The sequence below is a fragment of the Heteronotia binoei genome, chromosome 5, assembly GCF_032191835.1.
Source record: "Heteronotia binoei isolate CCM8104 ecotype False Entrance Well chromosome 5, APGP_CSIRO_Hbin_v1, whole genome shotgun sequence".
Taxonomy (NCBI): domain Eukaryota; kingdom Metazoa; phylum Chordata; class Lepidosauria; order Squamata; family Gekkonidae; genus Heteronotia; species Heteronotia binoei.
In genome coordinates, this window is record NC_083227.1 from 172,335,502 (window position 1) to 172,354,168 (window position 18,667).

The window sequence follows — 18,667 nt, forward strand, 5'->3', positions numbered from 1 at the left end:
GTGGTTAAGAAGCTGTATGATTTACCCTCCTTTGCTAATGACATGCTACAGGTCCCTCTGGTTGATGCCCCAATCGCGGCTCTTCAATCTCATGGGCTGCTAGCTGAAGATGGTCATGGGTCAGTCCAAGATAACTGGGACAGAAAGATTGACCTGGCCTTGAAGAAGAGCCATGAGGCTACGGCCTTGGCCATCAAGGCATCCGCCACAAACTCTATAGTTTCTAGGGCGGCAATTGTTTGGTTAAGACGGCTAACCCAACTATTGCCGGACGTAGATAAAAAGATTCTGGAGGGCACCAACAGGCTTCTTAGGGCAGCTGAATTTTTTGCAGATGCTTCTCTGGATGCTCTTACATTCTCCGCCAGAGCAATGGCATCAACCACTGTTGCAAGGAGGGGCTAGTGGCTCCGGGCCTGGCCAGCAGGCATTCATTCAAAGTTGATAGTGTCAGCCTATCCCTTTCAAGGGGAAAAGCTCTTTGGAGACACCCTGGATAAGATCCTAGTGGAGACACGGGACAAGAAGAAGGCCATGCCCAAGTACCTGAGATGTCCGGACAGAAGAGGTTTTGGATCTAATTCCTTTCGTGCCTCCACCAGCACCTCCAGGCTAAAACAGGAATACAGGAAATCAGCCTGGGGACAACCCAAGCAGAACCCACGGTTTCAGAGAAATCAGTCTGACAGGTCGGACAAATTCGACAAGGGCCCCAAGCCCAATAAGGCATGACTGGGACCCCATCCCAGTAGGGGGTCGCCTGCTACATTTTCGCCAAGCTTGGATGGCTTCGCAGACCGACTCTTGGATTCTGGAAATTGTATCCTGGGGCTACTCAATCGAGTTCAAAAGGACACCTCCGGACCACTTCATCATATCTCCTCTTCAGTCAAACCCGGGACGAAGAGACATTACCTTCAAAGCGATACACCACCTGCCAAATATTTCTGCAATAGAACAAGTTCCTTCGAAGCAGAGATGTCAAGGTGTCTACTCAATTTTTTTCACGGTTCCCAAAAAGAACGGGGACTGGAGGGCCATTTTGGACTTAAAATTTTTGAACAAGAATATCAAGCTACTCCATTTCCGAATGGAGTCCATCAAGTCCATAATGGAGGCCCTTCATCATCAGGATTACATGTCATCCCTGGACTTAACAGAGGCCTACCTTCATATTCTGATTCTACCTGCACACCGCAGATTCCTTCGTTTCTGTGTGAACGGGTCCCCCTTCCAGTTCAGAGCTCTACCATTTGGCCTCGCAACAGCACCGTGGGTGTTCACCAAGGTATTGGTGAATCTGATAGCATGCCTCAGGCAGAAGGGGATACATATGCATCTGTATCTCGACGACCTGTTAATAAGATCCACGTCGAAAAAGAACGCAGAGCAGGACGTTCGTCACACTATCAGTTGTCTTCAGCAGCATGACTTCATAATCAATCTGTCCAAGAGTCATCTACGCCCAACTCAGAGACTGGAACACCTGGGCATGGTCATCGATACGACCCTGAACTCTATTTTTCTTCCAGAAGACAAGATAATAAAGACCAAGGGGTTAGTGCAACAGGTGATACGGGAATCGTCGTCGACCCTTCAGTCCTTGGCAAGACTTATGGGCCTCCTGATTTCTAACCTCGAGGCACTTCAGTGGGGACGTATTCATACCAGACAGCTACAGATGTTTCTACGCCCCCACCAGTTTCAGATCATGGAGAAACGTCCCATGTCTCTGACGGTACCCATAGTCATCAAGGAGAGTCTCATTTGGTGGACCAAGGACGCCAACCTACGCCAAGGAAGAACCTACTGCGTGGAGAAGGAGATACAGTTGTTCTCAGACGCCAGCCTCTCAGGTTGGGCGGCAACCCTCAACAAGATACCTACGCAGGGTCAGTGGTCGACCAAGGAGTTTAACCTTCCGATCAATCTCCTGGAACTTCGGGCCATTCGTTTGGCACTGTTACATTTCCAAGACAAGGTGACAGGACAGCATGTGCTGGTAAGGATGGACAATGTAGCAGCCAAAGCATATCTAAACAATCAAGGGGGGTCCAAGTCCAGTTCCCTTCACAAGGAGGCCATGAAGCTGTTCGATTGGGCAGAGCTCCATCTGAAATCAGTAAGGGCAGAGCACATCAAAGGGTCTTACAATGTCAAAGCAGATTGGCTCAGCCGACAGAACATGCAATCCGGGGAGTGGTCCCTCAACAAGTCTCTTTTTCAAAAAAATAGTGGAACACTTCGGTCAGCCGATGTTGGATCTCTTTGCCTCCTATCAGAATCACCAACTACCTCGGTTCTTCACGAGGTACTTCCACAGTCAGGCAGAGGCTACGGACGCCCTGACGTCTCCCTGGCCATAAGGTCTTTTGTATGCCTTTCCTCCGATCCCAGTCATCCCGAAGTTACTCAGAAGGATCAGTCTGTTGGGAGCCGATGTCATTCTGGTTGCGCCCTGGTGGCCTCGACGTCCCTGGTTCTCATCAACCCAGCAGATGTCAATAATGGAGCCTCTTTGTCTACCAATCTGGCCATACATGCTGTTGCAGGGTCCGGTGTGGCATCCACATCCAGAATGGCTGAGATTGACCGTGTGGAGGTTGAGAGGAGATCGCTATTAGGTTTGGGTTATTCCAGTGAAGTGACGAATACCATCCTAGAGTCCAGAAAGGAATCCACTACACGGATCTACAACATGTCATGGAAAGCCTTTCACAGGTGGTGCCGGAGGAAGGGAGTGGACCCACTTCATCCCACAGTTCCTAAAGTTCTTCAGTTTCTTCAGGACGGCCTCTATTCTGGTCTGAAACTGGCTACCCTTAGGCGTCAGGTTGCGGCCTTGTCTTCGGTACTTCAACAGGTGGACGGCGTAAATCTAACGTCACATCCTCATATTTGTCATTTTCTTCGAGGGGCCTCAATGAGCTCCCCACCTCAAGTTCATCGCTTTCCTACCTGGCGTCTAAACCCAGTGCTTTCAGCCTTAACAAATCCACCATTTGAGCCCCTAATGTCAGTACCTTTAAAGATGATGCGCATGAAAACTATCTTTTTGGTGGCAATAACATCGGCCAGAAGGGTTTCTGAGATCGAAGCCCTGTCGGTCAAGCGAGAGCTGTGTGTATTTCATAAGGACAAGGTTGTACTCTATCCGGATCCTACCTTTCATCCTAAGGTCTCATCTAGGTTCCACAAGAACCAGGAAATCAATTTACCATCTTTTTGCCCGGATCCTAAGCACCCCAAGGAGCACATATGGCACACTCTGGACGTATGTAGGGCAATCAAGATATTCCTGATCAGAACTGAACCTTTTCATAAGTCAGATTCTATGTTCATTAACACAGCAGCTCCCAGACTGGGCCAGAAGATGTCCAAGTCGGCCATTAGTTACGCCATTAAACAGTGCATTGCAGAACTGTACAAGGCGCTACATCTCAAGGTGCCCACAGGAATCACTGCTCATTCGACCAGAAGTGCGGCCACTAATGCCGCCTTTAGCAAGAACGCCTCTGTTGAAGAAGTGTGTAAAGCAGCTACGTGGTCGTCTGTTTCCACCTTTATTCGCCACTACAAATTGAACGCCTACGCATCGGCGGATGCAGCCTTTGGTCGGCGAATCCTGCAACATGTACTTCCTGAGTAGGGCGATCCCACCCTGACTAACAATACTGCTCTGGGAGCACCCAAGATGTCCTCCGCCTCTTAGGGAGAACGACCCTTGGCACCTACCATGAGGGGTCCTTCTCCTAAGAGGACAGGAGGACATCTTGCCCTCCCTTCTGTCGCCCTACCTTGGGCAGTACCTTTCTTTACCTCGCCTGGCAACCTGCTTCTGAGGTTTTTTCATGCTTAAAACTGTTACCTGTTTCATGTTTCTCTTCCTATAAAGGCCTGTTTGATCGGTCTATTGGGCTAACACCCCGTTTTTTGTGACCGAATGTTAGTTATTTCTGTTTTAGGTGTGTTTTAGGTATAATTCTTTTTTACTGCTGCTCGGAGTCACCTGAACTGAGAGAGGGGTGGTTCCCACAGCCACAGGAAGAGGAAGGTTTTAAGATTCCTGCCTCCCTGATTGGACGGTGGGAAACACCCAAGATGTCCTCCTGTCCACTTAGGAGAAGGACCCCTCATGGTAAGTGCCAAGGGTCATTCTCGAGGGTTTCATATCACTCTGCCACTCGTGCGCCTTCGGCATCGGTGTCAATTCTTCCTGAGAGACGCAGAGAGCGGTCTGGGGACCCACAGGCTCATCTGTCGGTATCACTCCGGTCACCCGAACATGCTTTAACCCCAATGTTATCTGAACACTCTGGGAGAAGAGTTTCTTCGACATTGGATTCCGAGGTTGGTACTGATAATCTGGATAAGGCAGCGGAACCTTCTCCAGATTCGCACATAGCTGAGGACCTTCCGATATCCCCCTCGGAGGATCTCAAGTCATACGGGGATCTGGTGAAGCGTATGGCACAGTCTCTCTCCCTCTCGGTGGTCCAACCACAGCCAGTCGTCGATGATACTGTATTTGATATAATACAGCGAGACACATCGACGGTTGTGGCCCTTCCAGTGACCAAAGTCATTCTGCAGGCAGTGAAGGAGCCTTGGACAAAGCCGGCATCCACACCAATTTCCTCACGACGCCTGGACCACAGTCCAGGAGGCTGGTGCTGAGTTTTTATTTTCTCACCCCAAACCCAATTTGGTGGTGGTTTCTTCGTCCGCCAAAGCACACAAGACCCACTCTTCTCCACCTGATGAGGGCAAGAAGATCGACGATACTGGCAGACTGTTCTACTCAGCGGGAGCTTTGTGAGTAAAAATCTCCAACTACGCTGCATGTATGGCACGCTACCAGTATTCGGTTTGGGAACAGCTAACACCATTGATGTCATCTATGCATGAGGAGAAGTGGGCTTCGCTGAAGAAGCTGCAAAGAGGGATTTGCTGTGGCTAAACAACAGCTGGCTGCGTCAAAACAAGACCCTCATTTCCGCCGTCTCCCTGCGCCGTCACTCCTGGTTACAGTCTACCGCCCTTCAGCCTGACACCAGAACCTATGTCGAAGACCTTCCCTTTGAAGGCGAAGGTCTTTTCAGCTCGATAACTGATAGTGTCCTACAGGAGAGGAACAAAAGTATTAAGACCTCGAGGAACCTTGGCTTGGCTATTCGGGCTGGCAAGCCTAAGCAGTGGCACAAACCTTGGCCCAAGAGGCCTTATCAGAAATTTCCCCCTGATCAATCCTGGAGACCTCGCTCTTCACAGACGGAGAGTAGATCTCCTTATAGGGGAAATAACAAGTCTCGCTTTGCTTCGACCTTGGCGGCCACTAACAAATCCAAGGGCTCCCGCCCTCAGAAGCAGGGCCTTTGACTTTTCTGCCACACACATCACTGCCCCTTCTTCTCACATCCGCCTCCATCACCATCTACCGGCTTGGGAGTCCATATCCACAGACAGATGGGTTCTCTCCATCATATCAGAAAGTTACAAGATAGATTTTGTTCAGGTTCTGATTCAGTCAGTGATTGTCACCACACCTCCTTCCCCTCCTGTGCTAGAGGAGGTGAGCAACCTCTTGCAGAAACAAGCCATAGAACTGGTCTCTGTAGTAGCCAGAACAGGGGGGTTCTATTCTCGTTATTTCCTGGTCCCCAAACAGGATGGGAGATTGAAGTGTCCCCTGTTCTGCACCAGGGGAGGAACGGATCCGGTGTCCTTGGGAGACGGACTAATGTTCCAGTGGAAGGGTTGGTTCCTGTATCTGTTTCCGCCTGTTCCGCTGCTGACGAAAGTTGTCAACAAGATAGCAAGAGAGAAACCGAGGTGCTGTGAAGCATGAGATTTCAAAATAACCAGTCCTTGGATTGTGAAACAAAGTGTGGTTTATGATAATCCATGTGGCTCAGCCGAGCTAGGTATTGGAACTGATACTTAGTAACAACAGAGTGCATTCTTTAAAATAGCACGTCAAAGGTTCTATAAACAATTCTACATTCACATGTGAAATTCACACACTAAATTCCTTATCTCTATTGCGGTTGGCGCATCCTGGGTCCAGGCCTCGCTGGGCCTGGGAACTAGTCCCAGGAGGTCTTATCTTCGAAGAGGACATTCTTGCATTTGTTTAGTAAAGCGAAAGAAGCAATGGAGGGGGTTTGCTACTTTGATGTGCCTGGGTTTAATTCATGGTTAGTAACAATTCTATGATCTGACAATTATAACAAATAGAGAATTCACAATGCTTGACATACTGTTCCCCCTAAGCTCTTGCTCGGGGTTTGTCTGTGTGCAGCAGGTAAAATCTTTTAAGGAGGAGGGGGGCCCGGCGGTCGGATGCTTTTACCCATTCATCACAACTGGGGGAAAATACTTCCAGCGTACTAAGAAGTACATTACCCCCCTCTTTTCTCTCGCATCCAATATCTCCTGCACCTCATGGTGACTCTGACCCTTCACTTGAATAGGTTTGGGCTCCGGTGGGCGAGGGTGCCAGCTCGTAGCCCCCGGATCTCACCAAAGAAGGCTGCAATGGAAAACTGTGGATTTTACTAAACAGTTTTGGCAATTCCAACTCCGCTGTCACTTTATTTATCACCCTCTTTATTTTGAATGGCCCCAAGTAGTTGTACGCGAGCTTCTTAGAAGTCTGTGGCAACGGCAAGTTCTTTGTAGACAGGAACACCGTTTCTCCTACTTTAAAATCCCATTCAGGGGCATGTTGTTTGTCATAATGCGCTTTGTAATCCCGTTTGGCCATTTCCAGGTTTTCTTGGATTATGGACCACCCTTTCCCCAGCATTTCCCACCTTTGCTGACATGAGGTGGGGGGCTTGTCCCCACTGCCGCTGGGCAGCAGTGCGAATGGTTTTCCCTCATAGCCATTTACAATTTTGATCAGAGTAGCTTTGGTTGAGCTATGGAGACTATTCTTGTATCCATATTCTGCGAATGGTAACAGCTCCACCCAGTTAGTCTGCTGGAAGTTCACATAGCACCATAAATACTGTTCTAGAAGTGCGTTTACGCGTTCCGTCTGCCTGTCCGTCTGTGGGTGGTAGGCAGAGCTCAACCCGTTCCATGCCTGTCAGTTTACAAAACTCCCACCAGAAGTTGGCAACGAATTGCGAGCCACGGTCACTAATGACCTTATCGGGGAATGAGTGGACCTTAACAATGTGTTGGAAAAACAAATAGGCAAGCTTGTTTGCTGTAGGCAATTTTTTACAGGGAATGAAATGGGCTTGCTTTGAGAAAGTATCCACCACCACTAATATTACAGTTTTGCTCTGAGAAGCTGGTAGTTCCACTATAAAGTCCATAGAGACCACGGACCAAGGGCGTTCCGCAGTGGGAGTCGGCTGGAGGAGGCCGGGGGGGTTCCCATCTCGTTTCTTTGCCATTGTACACACCTGGCAAGTGGTCACAAATTCTGAAATGTCTTTTTTCATTTGAGGCCACCAGAATTGTCTATTGACTAAGTGTAACGTCTTCACGTGTCCAAAGTGACCAGACAGTTTATTACAATGTCAATGTTGTAAAACCTCTTGCCTCAGTGTTTTTGGCACATACAATTTCTCGTCGTGGTACCAAAAAACCCCTGCCCCTTTAATCAGTCCTTGGGGTGTGCCTTCGCCTTCGCATTCTGTCTCTTTGATTAGTCTATTGCCCCCCACCATGGCTCTGGTGCTCCCCATTTCTTCTTCGACCGGGTGGTCACTGTGCCCGCTACAGCGCTGGGAGGGATGATGGAGTCCACCACCTCCTCCCTCTGACTCTCATGTTGGGGCAGTCTAGATAGCGCGTTGGCTAAGGAGTTTTTCGACCCAGGTATGTGTCTCAGGGTGAAGTCGAACTTAGCAAAGTATCCTGCCCACCAAATTTGTTTTTCAGTTAGCTTCCTGCGGCCAGTTAATGCCTCTAGGTTCTTATGATTGGTCCAGATTTCAAATGGTACCCTCGCTCCCTCTAGCCAGGACCTCCATGTTTTTGATGCAAAAGTTACTGCGAACGCCTCTTTGTCCGACACCGACCAATTCCACTGTTCTTGGGAGAATTTCTTAGAAATGTAGGCACATGGTCGTAACCACCCCTCCGAATCTTTCTGCATCAATATGGCTCCCACAGCTACATCGGAGGCATCGCATTGAACCACGAAGGGCTTAAGCTCTTTGGGATGGGCCAGCACCAGTTCACTTGTGAACAACCGCTTAAGTTTTTCAAACGCCTTTTGGTAGGCAGGGGTCCACGTCAGTTTCGCCCCCGGTTTTTTCACCTCAGGCCCCTTCCCTTTAGTCTTATGCAAATCTGTCAAAGGTAGCATTACTTGGGCGAACCCTTGAATGAAATTTCTGTAAAAATTTGCGAACCCGAGGAAAGATTATAGCTGTCTGTGTCCTCGGCAGTGCCCAATCCAACACTGCCTGTATTTTGGCGGGATCCATAGCGAGTTCTTTCCCAGACACTCTGAATCCTAGATAGTCAAGCTCAGTCTGGTGGACAGTTTTGCATACAGTTTGTGCTCGTATAGGGTGGTGAGCACCTTTCTCACTAATTGTACATGAGAAGCTATGTTCTTTGAATAGATAATAATGTCATCCAGGTGCACCACCACCCCCTTGTACAGGTACTCTCTCAAGATTCATTAATAAAGTTCATAAACTCTCCTGGAGCGCCCTGTAATCCGAAAGGCATCACGAGGTACTCGAACTGCTCCATTGGAGTGTTGAATGCAGTTTTCCACTCGTCCCCCTCTTTGATCCGCACTCTAAAGTGTGCATCCCTCAGATCCGGTTTTGTGAAAATGGACCCCTCAGACACCATACTCACTAGATCTCGCATCAGGGGGGTGGGATAAGCGTTGGACATTGAAATCCCATTTATTCCGTGAAAATCTGTGCAAAGCCTAAGGCTCCTGTCTTTCTTCTTCTGGAAGAGTACCGGCGCTGAATGCGGGGCAGTGGCCGGTTTAATAAATCCTCTTTTGAGGTTTTTGTCTATGAATTTCCTTAGTTCTGCCTTCTCAGCCCACCCCATGGAGTATAGTTTGGCTTTGGGCAGCTCCTGCCCAGGGATTAGTTCCATGGCGCAGTCGGTGCTTCAGTGGGGAGGGAGCTCGTTCGCCTCCTCCTCGCTAAATACTCTACGCAAGTCTCTGTACTCACGAGGGATAGATTGGACCTCTTCTACCGACACGCACATTCTTTCATTTCGGGGAGGAGGGTTAGGCCCCCTGGCCCCTAACCAGCAATGGTGTTTGCACCTTTGATTGGTAAAGTCTATTGTTTGGTCCCCCTATTGTATGTCCGGTTGGTGCTTGGCTAACCATCCGACTCCCAACACTATGTCGAAGGAGGAAGAGGGGGCGATTACAAACATCTATACATCCCACTGATCTTCTATCCCCACCGGTACTCCCTGGGTCTTCTCCAAGCAGGGTTCTCCCCTCATTACTGACCTGTCCATGTGTTCAAATTGGATCGGGTTGGGTAGGGGTTTCCGGGCTAACCCCAAAGAGTCCACTAACTGGGTCAATTAGAGCTTGGGCATGGATAAAGCATTTAAGCTTTTGATTTAGCAATGTCAATGGCACAAAAAACAAAGATCCAGTTATTCTCCCCTGAAACGGTGCCGTTAGATCCGCAACCTGCCTCCTGGCACCTCTCAGTGCAGGTCTTTGTCGTTTTCCGCCGGCTCCATTCCCCACGACTCCTTACTTAAGTCATCCAGAATTATAGTATCTTCGTCAAGCACCATCAATGTTGTGGTGCTCCCTCAGACCGATTCCTTGGCCTTGGTCAAAGTCTTCTTTGGTCCCGCCGCGGTCGGCTTTGGGGTCAGGGGCTCGAGGTTTCTCAGGGCAATTGGCTGCCAAGTGGTTTGGGTCTCCACATCGGAAGCATTTGCTCACAGGGGAAGTTTTGGAGTTCCCTCCCTGGGCCGTTCCTTTCTTCCCATCGGTCTTGGCCCCCGACTGAGCCTCATGTCCCCCCTTTCCCCCTTGCTGCAGTTGGCGTTGGAGGGCCACCCGCTTCATATTGGTTTCTACCTCACTGGCCAGTTGTACCCAGCCCACGAGTGTGGTGGGACGGGCTTGCTGCAGGGCTCGGTTTAGTAGACTTGCATTCAACCCTCTCTAGTACGCTTCAATCATCATTTCACTCCAACCTCGAACTTTAGCTGACTATGCTCTGAAGTCGGCCGTGTACTCCCATACCGACTTCGCTCCTTGTTGCATGTCATGTAAGGCCGTGATGGCTCGGGTCTCCTTGAGGGGATCTTCGTATTGAGTTAACAGCGCCTGCAGGAATCCGGCCACTGTGTCGAGCTCAGGCCCCCTCGTCTCGTACAGACTCACGTACCACCGTCTCGCTGCCCCCTTCAGCTTGGAGCCGAGGTAGTCCACTCGGCTAAAGTCATCAGGGAACGTGTTCCCCCAATAATGCATGTAGCTATTGGCTTGAATGGTGAAGTACTTCACTTCCTCTGTGTCACCGTCAAAGGTGGCGTCCAGTTCTCGTCCCCTTCCATAGTCTTGAGGGGCTGGGGGTCCCGGCGGTGGTGCTGGGGCTCCTGGTTGGGCCAGTACCACTGGGGGCACTTGAGTTGCAGGTGCTGCTGGTGGTGCCGGCGCTGCGGGTGTGGCTGATGGAGCTCTCCCAAAGTCACGCAGCAGTAGCCAATCAATCTGCCTCTGCATCTCTTGCGCCATGAAGGTGGCGTTCGCTTGCATTTCGTCCCGTAGTTCTCTCGCCATGGTAGTCATCTCTCCCCTCATGGTCTTTAGGATGTCCATCTCTTTAGGGGGACTCCCATCTTCCTCCTCCAACTCAGATCCAACAGGACGGTCATCATCCGGTCTAGTTACACCCCGTTCGTCCTCATCCTCCATGGGACAGTCTTACCCCCTCTCACCGGGGTTTCCACCACTCTTGCCCCCTTGCACTGGTCTCGGCAGGATGATCTCGTGGCGTGCTGGGGCTTCATCAGGGTGGTGGTGGTACGCGGTGCCCACTTCTTAGGGGTGATTAACAGCTGTTGTACGTGCAAAGGGGACCCGCACCCCCCCCGACTCTCCGAGTCCCAACGATGTGCCAGGGGGGAGTCCGCACCTCGATTCCTTCGAGTGGATCAGTAGGTTCTCTGTTATCTGGTACTCTTTCAGCCATCCGTCTTAAAAGTTGCCAGGTCAGATGAATTCTTAATAAAGGATCAGTTCTAAAATGTCAAGCATGAGATTTCAAAATAACCAGTCCTTGGATTTTGAAACAAAGTGTGGTTTATTGATAATCCATGTGGTTCAGCCGAGCTAGGTATTGGAACTGATACTTAGTAACAACAGAGTACACACTTTAAAATGGCACATCAAAGGTTCTATAAACAATTCTACATTCACATGTGAAATTCACACACTAAATTCCTTATCTCTATTGCGGTTGGCACATCCTGGGTCCAGGCCTCGCTGGGCCTGGGAACGAGTCCCAGGAGGTCTTATCTTCAAAGAGGAAATTCCTGCATTTGTTTAGTAAAAGTGAAAGAAGCAATGGAGGGGGTTTGCTACTTTGATGTGCCTGGGTTTAATTCATGGTTAGTAACAATTCTATGATCTGACAATTATAACAAATAGAGAATTCACAATGCTTGACAGGTGCATACTAATCACGCCACATTGGCCTCGGCAAAACTGGTTTCCAATTTTGCTTCGTTTAGTGAGGGGAGTTTTTTATTCCTGGTGGAACCAGACCTTCTTTCGGCCCAGGAGGGGCACGTGTTTCACCACAACATACCTCATTTAAAGCTGACGGTGTGATTAATCGACCCTGCGAATTTCGAACAAAGTACGTCTTTCTGAATAGTGGAAAGTTGTCTACCCGTATTTCTTATGACAGGAAATTGGGGAAATTTCTTTGGGTTTTGGCTGATCCTGCAGTCTCACCCCAATGGGTGGGTCTACCGGCGATTTTTGACTTTCTGTTGTCTTTGGTGGATGCTGGACTTTCCTTTTCTTTTGTTAAAGTTTATTTATCAGTGATATCAACTCACCATGAGCCTATTGAGGGGCATTCGGTGTTTGCTCATCCTCATTCAAAGCAATTCCTGAAAGGATTGGTCAGATTGCATCCTCCGTCTAGATCACCTCCACAGTTGTGAGGTCTGCCGTTAGTATTGGACAGATTGACCCGCCGTCCCTTTGAACCAATGGCAACCTGTTCCCAACAGCTTCTATCCTGGAAGACTGCATTTTTGGTGGCAATCATGTTGGCATGCCGTGTAGGAGCTCATGGCTATGCGTTGTGACCACCTTTACTTAGTGTTTCATGAGTCCAGAGTTTCGTTGGCTCCTGATGTTTCAGTGGTTTCTCAGTTTCACCTTAAGTTGGACGTTTGGTTACCTACGTTTTACCCCATGCCTTCCTTGGACGAGGAACATTGGTGGCACTCTTTGGATGTCAAGCGTGCGTTTCTTTTTTATCTGAGTCGTTCTCAGAGTTTTCGTCAGGACCAGCATCTTTTTGTTTCCTATGCTGCTCCTTGGTTGGGTTTAAAAATTTCATCTCAGCGGCTTTCAAAGTGGCTTACTGAAACTATTAAGCTGTGCTACTTGCTGGCGAGGAAGCCGTTGCCTGGACCCATTTGTGGACACTCTGCTAGAGCGATGGCGACGTCAGTGGCGTTCCTGAAGGGTGTCTCCTTGATGGATGTCTGTAAGGCCGCTTCTTGGTCCTCTCCTCATGCTTTCATGAAGCATTACGCTTTGGATGTGCATGCTCAGTAGAGGACTCGTCTGGGAGCTGTGGTGCTGCATGCTGTCTCTTCTGGTTGACCATCTGCTCCCGCCTCCAGGTATGTCTTGCTTGCTAATCTCCCATGAATGTGAAGCACAGAGACCATGAAGAAGATAGGCAGGTTGCTTACCTGTAACTAGATCTTCGAGTGGTCATCTGTGCATTCACACTATCCGCCCTCCTTCCCCACTGCTGACGGTCTCCCTATGTTAGGGACTTCCAGCGGTCAGGAAGGAACTGGCAGGATCCTCACACTGGCTCCGGTGAGCAGGCATATTAGGATGCCTGCGCATGCCCACTGGTGCCGAGCGTGAAAAAATCCCAGGCTTTTTATGTACCGATTCGAGGATCGGCGTGGGCGCTCTATCCCATGAGTGTGAATGCACAGATGACCACTCGAAGATCTACAGTTACAGGTAAGCAACCTGTCTTTCCCCTGTCATGTAGAAAAAGGGAGCAAAATATTTGTCCAATACTCAAAATACTGTGACAACACCTGTGGGCTGTCAGATTTTTTTATCCTGCTCTTCCTCTCAGGATAGTACACAAGATTTTCTTCTTCTCCAATTTATTTTTAAAATAACCCTATTGAAGAAGAAGACTGCAGATTTATACCCTGCCCTTCTCTCTGAATCAGTTCTCTCAGATAAGAGTCTGCACACTTAACTACTACACCAAACTGGCTACACCAAACACTACACACACTTAACCACTACACCAAATTGAATGAGTAACTCTTCCAAAGTTACCCTGTCAATGTCCTGGCAGATTGGAAATTTGGTGTGTCTCCACAGACCTAATCTGGCACTCTATCACTACACAATACTGGGTTTCTAACATGAAGTATACATATGTACCTTGTTCCAAGAATGTGTGTGGACTAATATGCTGCACAATCACTACTAATGGTAATATGGGTTTATTTGTTGCCAGGTGCGGTTTGGTGATTTTGCAGCTATTCCAAAACTGATCCTGCCACTGAAAGCCTTGTTTGCAGATGAGATTGAGGAGATGGAAGAGCGAAGGGAGAAACGAGAGCTGCGACTTCTTAAAGAGGCAATAAAAGCCTCTGAGGCCCGAACTGCCAAAACAGAACTGGAACATGGAGTGGAGCTTCGTGGAGCACCGAACAAAAAACTTAAAACTGCCAACTGAGCAAAGCCGCAAACAGCTGTCTTTGTGCCTTTCTTGCTGGGGTGAGAATGACTTACATATGGCACGCAATGTGTATTGAAGATTTCAGGAGGTGGCATCAGCATATTTCAGCTTTGTCTGCTATGGGGGGGCCCCCTGGAAGATTACCTAAGCTGCTTCTGTTGAACTTAATCCACGTTAACAAAATGCACTTCCTGCCTAGAAACAAGATCCATCCTTGTTGCTCATCTGCCTGTTTGCTGAAAATAGTTTTTTAAAAAATCTGACACAAGTGACGAGTAATAATTAAGGTTTAGACAAGGGGAAATCAGGATTACTTCTTAAGTACATTTTAGGAGGCAAGTCTTTCACAGTAAAAGAGGATGTATTGTGTTTTAACTGTGCATGCCTCTGGAAAAATGTGGAAATATCTTGGATTAATCTTGCAGTATTCCTCAGTACTTTGGTATTTGCAGTGTAATGCTGTAGGTGTTCCTTGTTGGCATTTGTTTTTTAAATTCAGGGAACCAGTAAAAGGAACTTAAGTGTGTTGTTTTGCCAAACTACACTTCAGTTACGACAAGTTTTTTAGTCTTTAGAAGCATGATTATGATAACCTCTTGGTTATCATCTTGAAGACACAAGGTAAGGCAATTTTGCTGTAATTAAGCAGGTGTGGTCTGCTGAGTGTTTAGAGGCAAGACTTACGGAGACCTCTATGTACTTGAGCTCTATGGTGGAAGAAAGTGGGATATAAATGTAATAACATTTCCTGCCATGTTAATTAAATAGATAGCTAATTTATGGTTATGTTGCACGCTTTCCATTTAATTCCATATTCAAGGTTTAATTTTACCAGCACCATCTATTACTGTGTTTTCCAAAAGCCTAACGGGTGCTATGGATCACTTAAAAATAAACACATTGACTACAGGTTTACATTTTTTCCCACCTTTAAAAGGCAGAGTGTGACTAGGGGTATGCAGTTTTTTTCTTAGTATTTTTCGGTTTGAGTCTATTGGACCTGAAACATATTTGAGATTCCTGAAAAAAACCTGGATCCCTTTGGAAATTCCATATTCTTTACAGGTCTAATAGACTGGAACTGAAAAATACAGAAGGGAAAAAAAGCAGTGGCAAAGCAGCAAAGAACAGCTGTGATGTGGTTCAGCTGGGGCTCTTCTGGGCAGTTCATATCACCTCTCAAAATGTGGTGCCCAAAACTGAACACAATACTCCAGGTGAGGTCTTGCCAGAGCAGAGTAACACAATACCATCACATCACGTGATCTGGACACTATAGTTATGTTGATATAGCCCAAAATTGCATTTGCCTTTTTAGCCACTGCATTACACTGTTGACTGATCCACTAAGACCCTGAGATCCTTTTCGCACATACTACTGCTAAGTTTCCCCCATCCTATAACCATGCATTGGATTTTTCCTACCTAAATGCAAAACTTTACATTTATCCCTGTTAAAATTCATTTTATTGGTTCTACCCCAGTTTTCCAGGCTGTCAAGGTCATCCTGTATCCTGTTTCTGTCTACTGCAGGGGTAGTCAACGGTTGTTCTCCAAATGTTTTTGCCTACAACTCCCATCAGCCCCAGCCAGCATGGACAGTGGCTGGGGTTGATGGGAGTTGTAGGCAAAAAAAAATCTGGAGAGCTACTGTTGGCCACCCCGTTCTACTGTATTTGCAACCCCTCCCAATTTTGTATCATCGGCAAATTTAATAAGCATTCCCTCTATCCATCCAAATAATTTATAAAGATGTTGAACAAAACAGGTCCCAGGACAGATCCTTGAGGCACTCCACTTGTCACTCCTCTCCAAGAGGATGAGGAACCATTCACAAGCACTCTTTGGTTGCGATCTGTCAGCCAGTTACAGATCCACCTAATGGTAACAGAATCCAAACCACATTTTACCAACTTGTCAACAAGGTTAGTACATAGAACCTTATAAAAAGCCTTACTGAAATCAAGATAAACTATGTCTACAGCATTCCCCTGGTCCAGCAAGGGTAGTCACTTTCTCAAAAGAAGAGATCAGGTTAGTCTGACATGACTTGAGAAACCCATGCTGGCTCTTAGTAATCACATCCATTCTTTCTAAAATGTTCCAGGACCAACTGTTTGTTCTAAAACTTTTCCAGGTATAGATGTCAAGCTGACGAGTCGGTAGTTAACCAGATCCTATTTTTTCCCGTTCTCGAAGATGGGGACGACATTCGCCCACCTCCATACTTCCGGCACCTCTCCTGTTCTCCAAGAATTCTTAAAAATAATAGCCAGAGGCTCAGAAATTACATCCGCAGGCTCTTTTAGAACCCTTGGATGCAATTCATCTGGCCCTGAGGACTTAGTTTTATTTAAAGAAACTAGGTGTTTATGTACTACGCCTATGCTGATCCTGGGTTGGAACTTCATACCCTCCTTATATTTTCTGTTTATGCTATGTTGAGCACCGTTTCCCTCAGAAGAGAAGACTGAGGAAAAGTAGGAATTGAGCAGTTCTGCCCTCTCTTCATTACCTGTTACAATTTCACTTTCTTGCCCTCACAATGGGCCTACCATGTCCTTGCTCTTTTTCTTACTCTGAACATAACCCTTTTTGTTGTTTTTAGCATCTTTGGCTAGCCAAAGTTTAGCTTTCTTAACTTTTTCTCTACAAGCACTGGTAATTTGTTTATATTATAAACAACATCCTTAGTTATAAGGCCCACCTTCCAGTTCCTAAAGGAGTCTTTTTTATTTCTCAAGTCTTTAGAGAGCTGTTTATGGTGCCAACTCGGCTTCTTTAGGCTTTTTCCATTTTTTCTTCTCATAGGAATAGTCTGTCATTGCGCTTTCAGTATTTCGCTTTTAAGAAACTCCCATCCCTCCTAAACTCCCTTCCTCCTAAGTATTTCTGACCATGGGATTTTACCCAGCATAGTTCTAATCTTATCAAAGTTTGCCTTTCTGAAGTCCAACCTATAAGTCTGACTACGTATAGCTTTTTTCTTCCCTAAGACTGTAAATTCCAAAATCACATGCTCACTACTGCCCAGGGTGCCCACTATTTCCTCTTATTCCATCAATTCTTCCTTGTTGGTGAGAATCAAATCCAAGATAGCAGATCCCCTTGTTTCCTTCCTCACTTTCGGAAAAAGGAAGTTGCCAGCAAGACAAGTCAGGAATCTATTTGACTTTTCATTTTTAGCAGAGTTGGACTTCCAATAGATGTCCGGGTAATTGAAACCTCCCATGATCACTGTTTCCCTTCTCTTGGAGAACTTTGCAGTCTGTTGCAGGAGTATCTCATCCAAGTCCTCTGCCTGGCTTGGTGGATCTATAGCAGACCCCCACAATAATATCACTGTTATTTCTTACTCCTTTTATTTTTATCCAGAGACTCTCAACTGAGCTGCCATGTTCAGATTCACATATTTCCTCACAAGTATATACCTCCTTCACATATACTGCTACGCCTCCGCCCTGTCTCATTTGCCTGTCCCTTTTAAATAAGTTGTACTCCTGAATCCTAATATTCCAGTTGTGAGTGTCAACCCACCACATTTCAGTAAAGCCTATTATGTCATAGTCTCTTTCCTGTATTGGGGCTTCCAGTTCCTCCTGTTTGTCTCCCATACTCTGCATTAGTGTAGAGACATTGGAATCCACATTTTGTGCATCCTGAAGATTTGTTTTCGTACAAACCTGCAAGTTAACATTACCTAGCGTATGCGCCACTCTTTGCAAATCTTTAATGTTCTTATTCCCAGTTTCTGGCATCATATGAGGCTTTGAATTATTGTCTCGCTCCCCCATACAATTCAGTTTAAAGCCCTTCATATTAGGTTAGCAAGGCTGCTACCAAACACCCTTTTCCTTACTGCAGTAAGGTGCAAACCATCTCCTAATAGAAGTCCACCATCTCGAAAGCGCAAGCCATGGTCTAGAAATCCGAATCTTTCCTGATGACACCATCGAGATAGCCAGTCTTTTATTTGAAGTATTCTTCTTTCTCGTCCTAAGCCACAGCCTTCAACAGGAAGCACTGACGAGAACACAACCTGTTCGCCCAGCTCCTTCACCTTCTGACCCACAGCCACATAGTCTTTTCTAATACGTTCAGGGCTGTGACGGGCAGTATCATTCGTTCCCACGTGGATCAGCAAGGAAGGATAGTAATCCGTGGACTTGATAAGTCTTCCAATCCTTTCTGTCACATGCTGGATGCATGCACCCGACAGACAGCAGACCTCCCGGGAAGACAAGTCCGGTTGGCACACTTTGGGCTCCACTCCTCTTAGCAAGGAGTCTCCACCACCTTCCTCTTCCTATATTGGGAAGTAGAAGCTCCAGGCTTCTTATCCACAGGATCCTGAGAAACTTTTTTCAAGCTTCTTGGAGGCTGGGGAAGTAGCCCTTGTTCCAATGGCTCAGAATCAGTTACAGTGGGGAAATCCTGGAACCTATTGCTGAGCAGCAGGGGCTCAGAATATCTCTTGATTTTCTTTCTCCTTCGGGTTACATTTTTCCAGGAACCCTCCTCCTGTGTTGGGTTCTCTTCTAATTGCTGAGATACCATTTCCTCTCCCTCCTCTTGTCCTTTCAAGAGCGCCTCATGCGTTTTGTCAAGAAAATCCTCACCTTCCTTTATACACTGCAGTGTGGACAATCGTGCCTCCAGTCCCTGTATCTTGTCCTCCAGCAGGGCCGCTAACTTACACTTGCTGGAAGTGTAATTCG

General features: G+C 47.3%; 1 protein-coding gene across 1 annotated transcript in view; it reads left to right on the forward strand.

Annotated features, from left to right (window-relative positions):
* The window catches only part of ELAC2 (elaC ribonuclease Z 2), a 93,125-nt gene extending 78,390 nt beyond the window's left edge, over window positions 1–14,735 (forward strand). The window contains exon 24 of the mRNA XM_060240746.1: window positions 13,725–14,735. Coding sequence (XP_060096729.1) covers window positions 13,725–13,946 — 222 coding nt within the window. The 3' untranslated portion in view covers window positions 13,947–14,735. The remainder of the gene's footprint in view (window positions 1–13,724) is intronic.
* The last annotated feature ends 3,932 nt before the right edge of the window (window positions 14,736–18,667 follow it).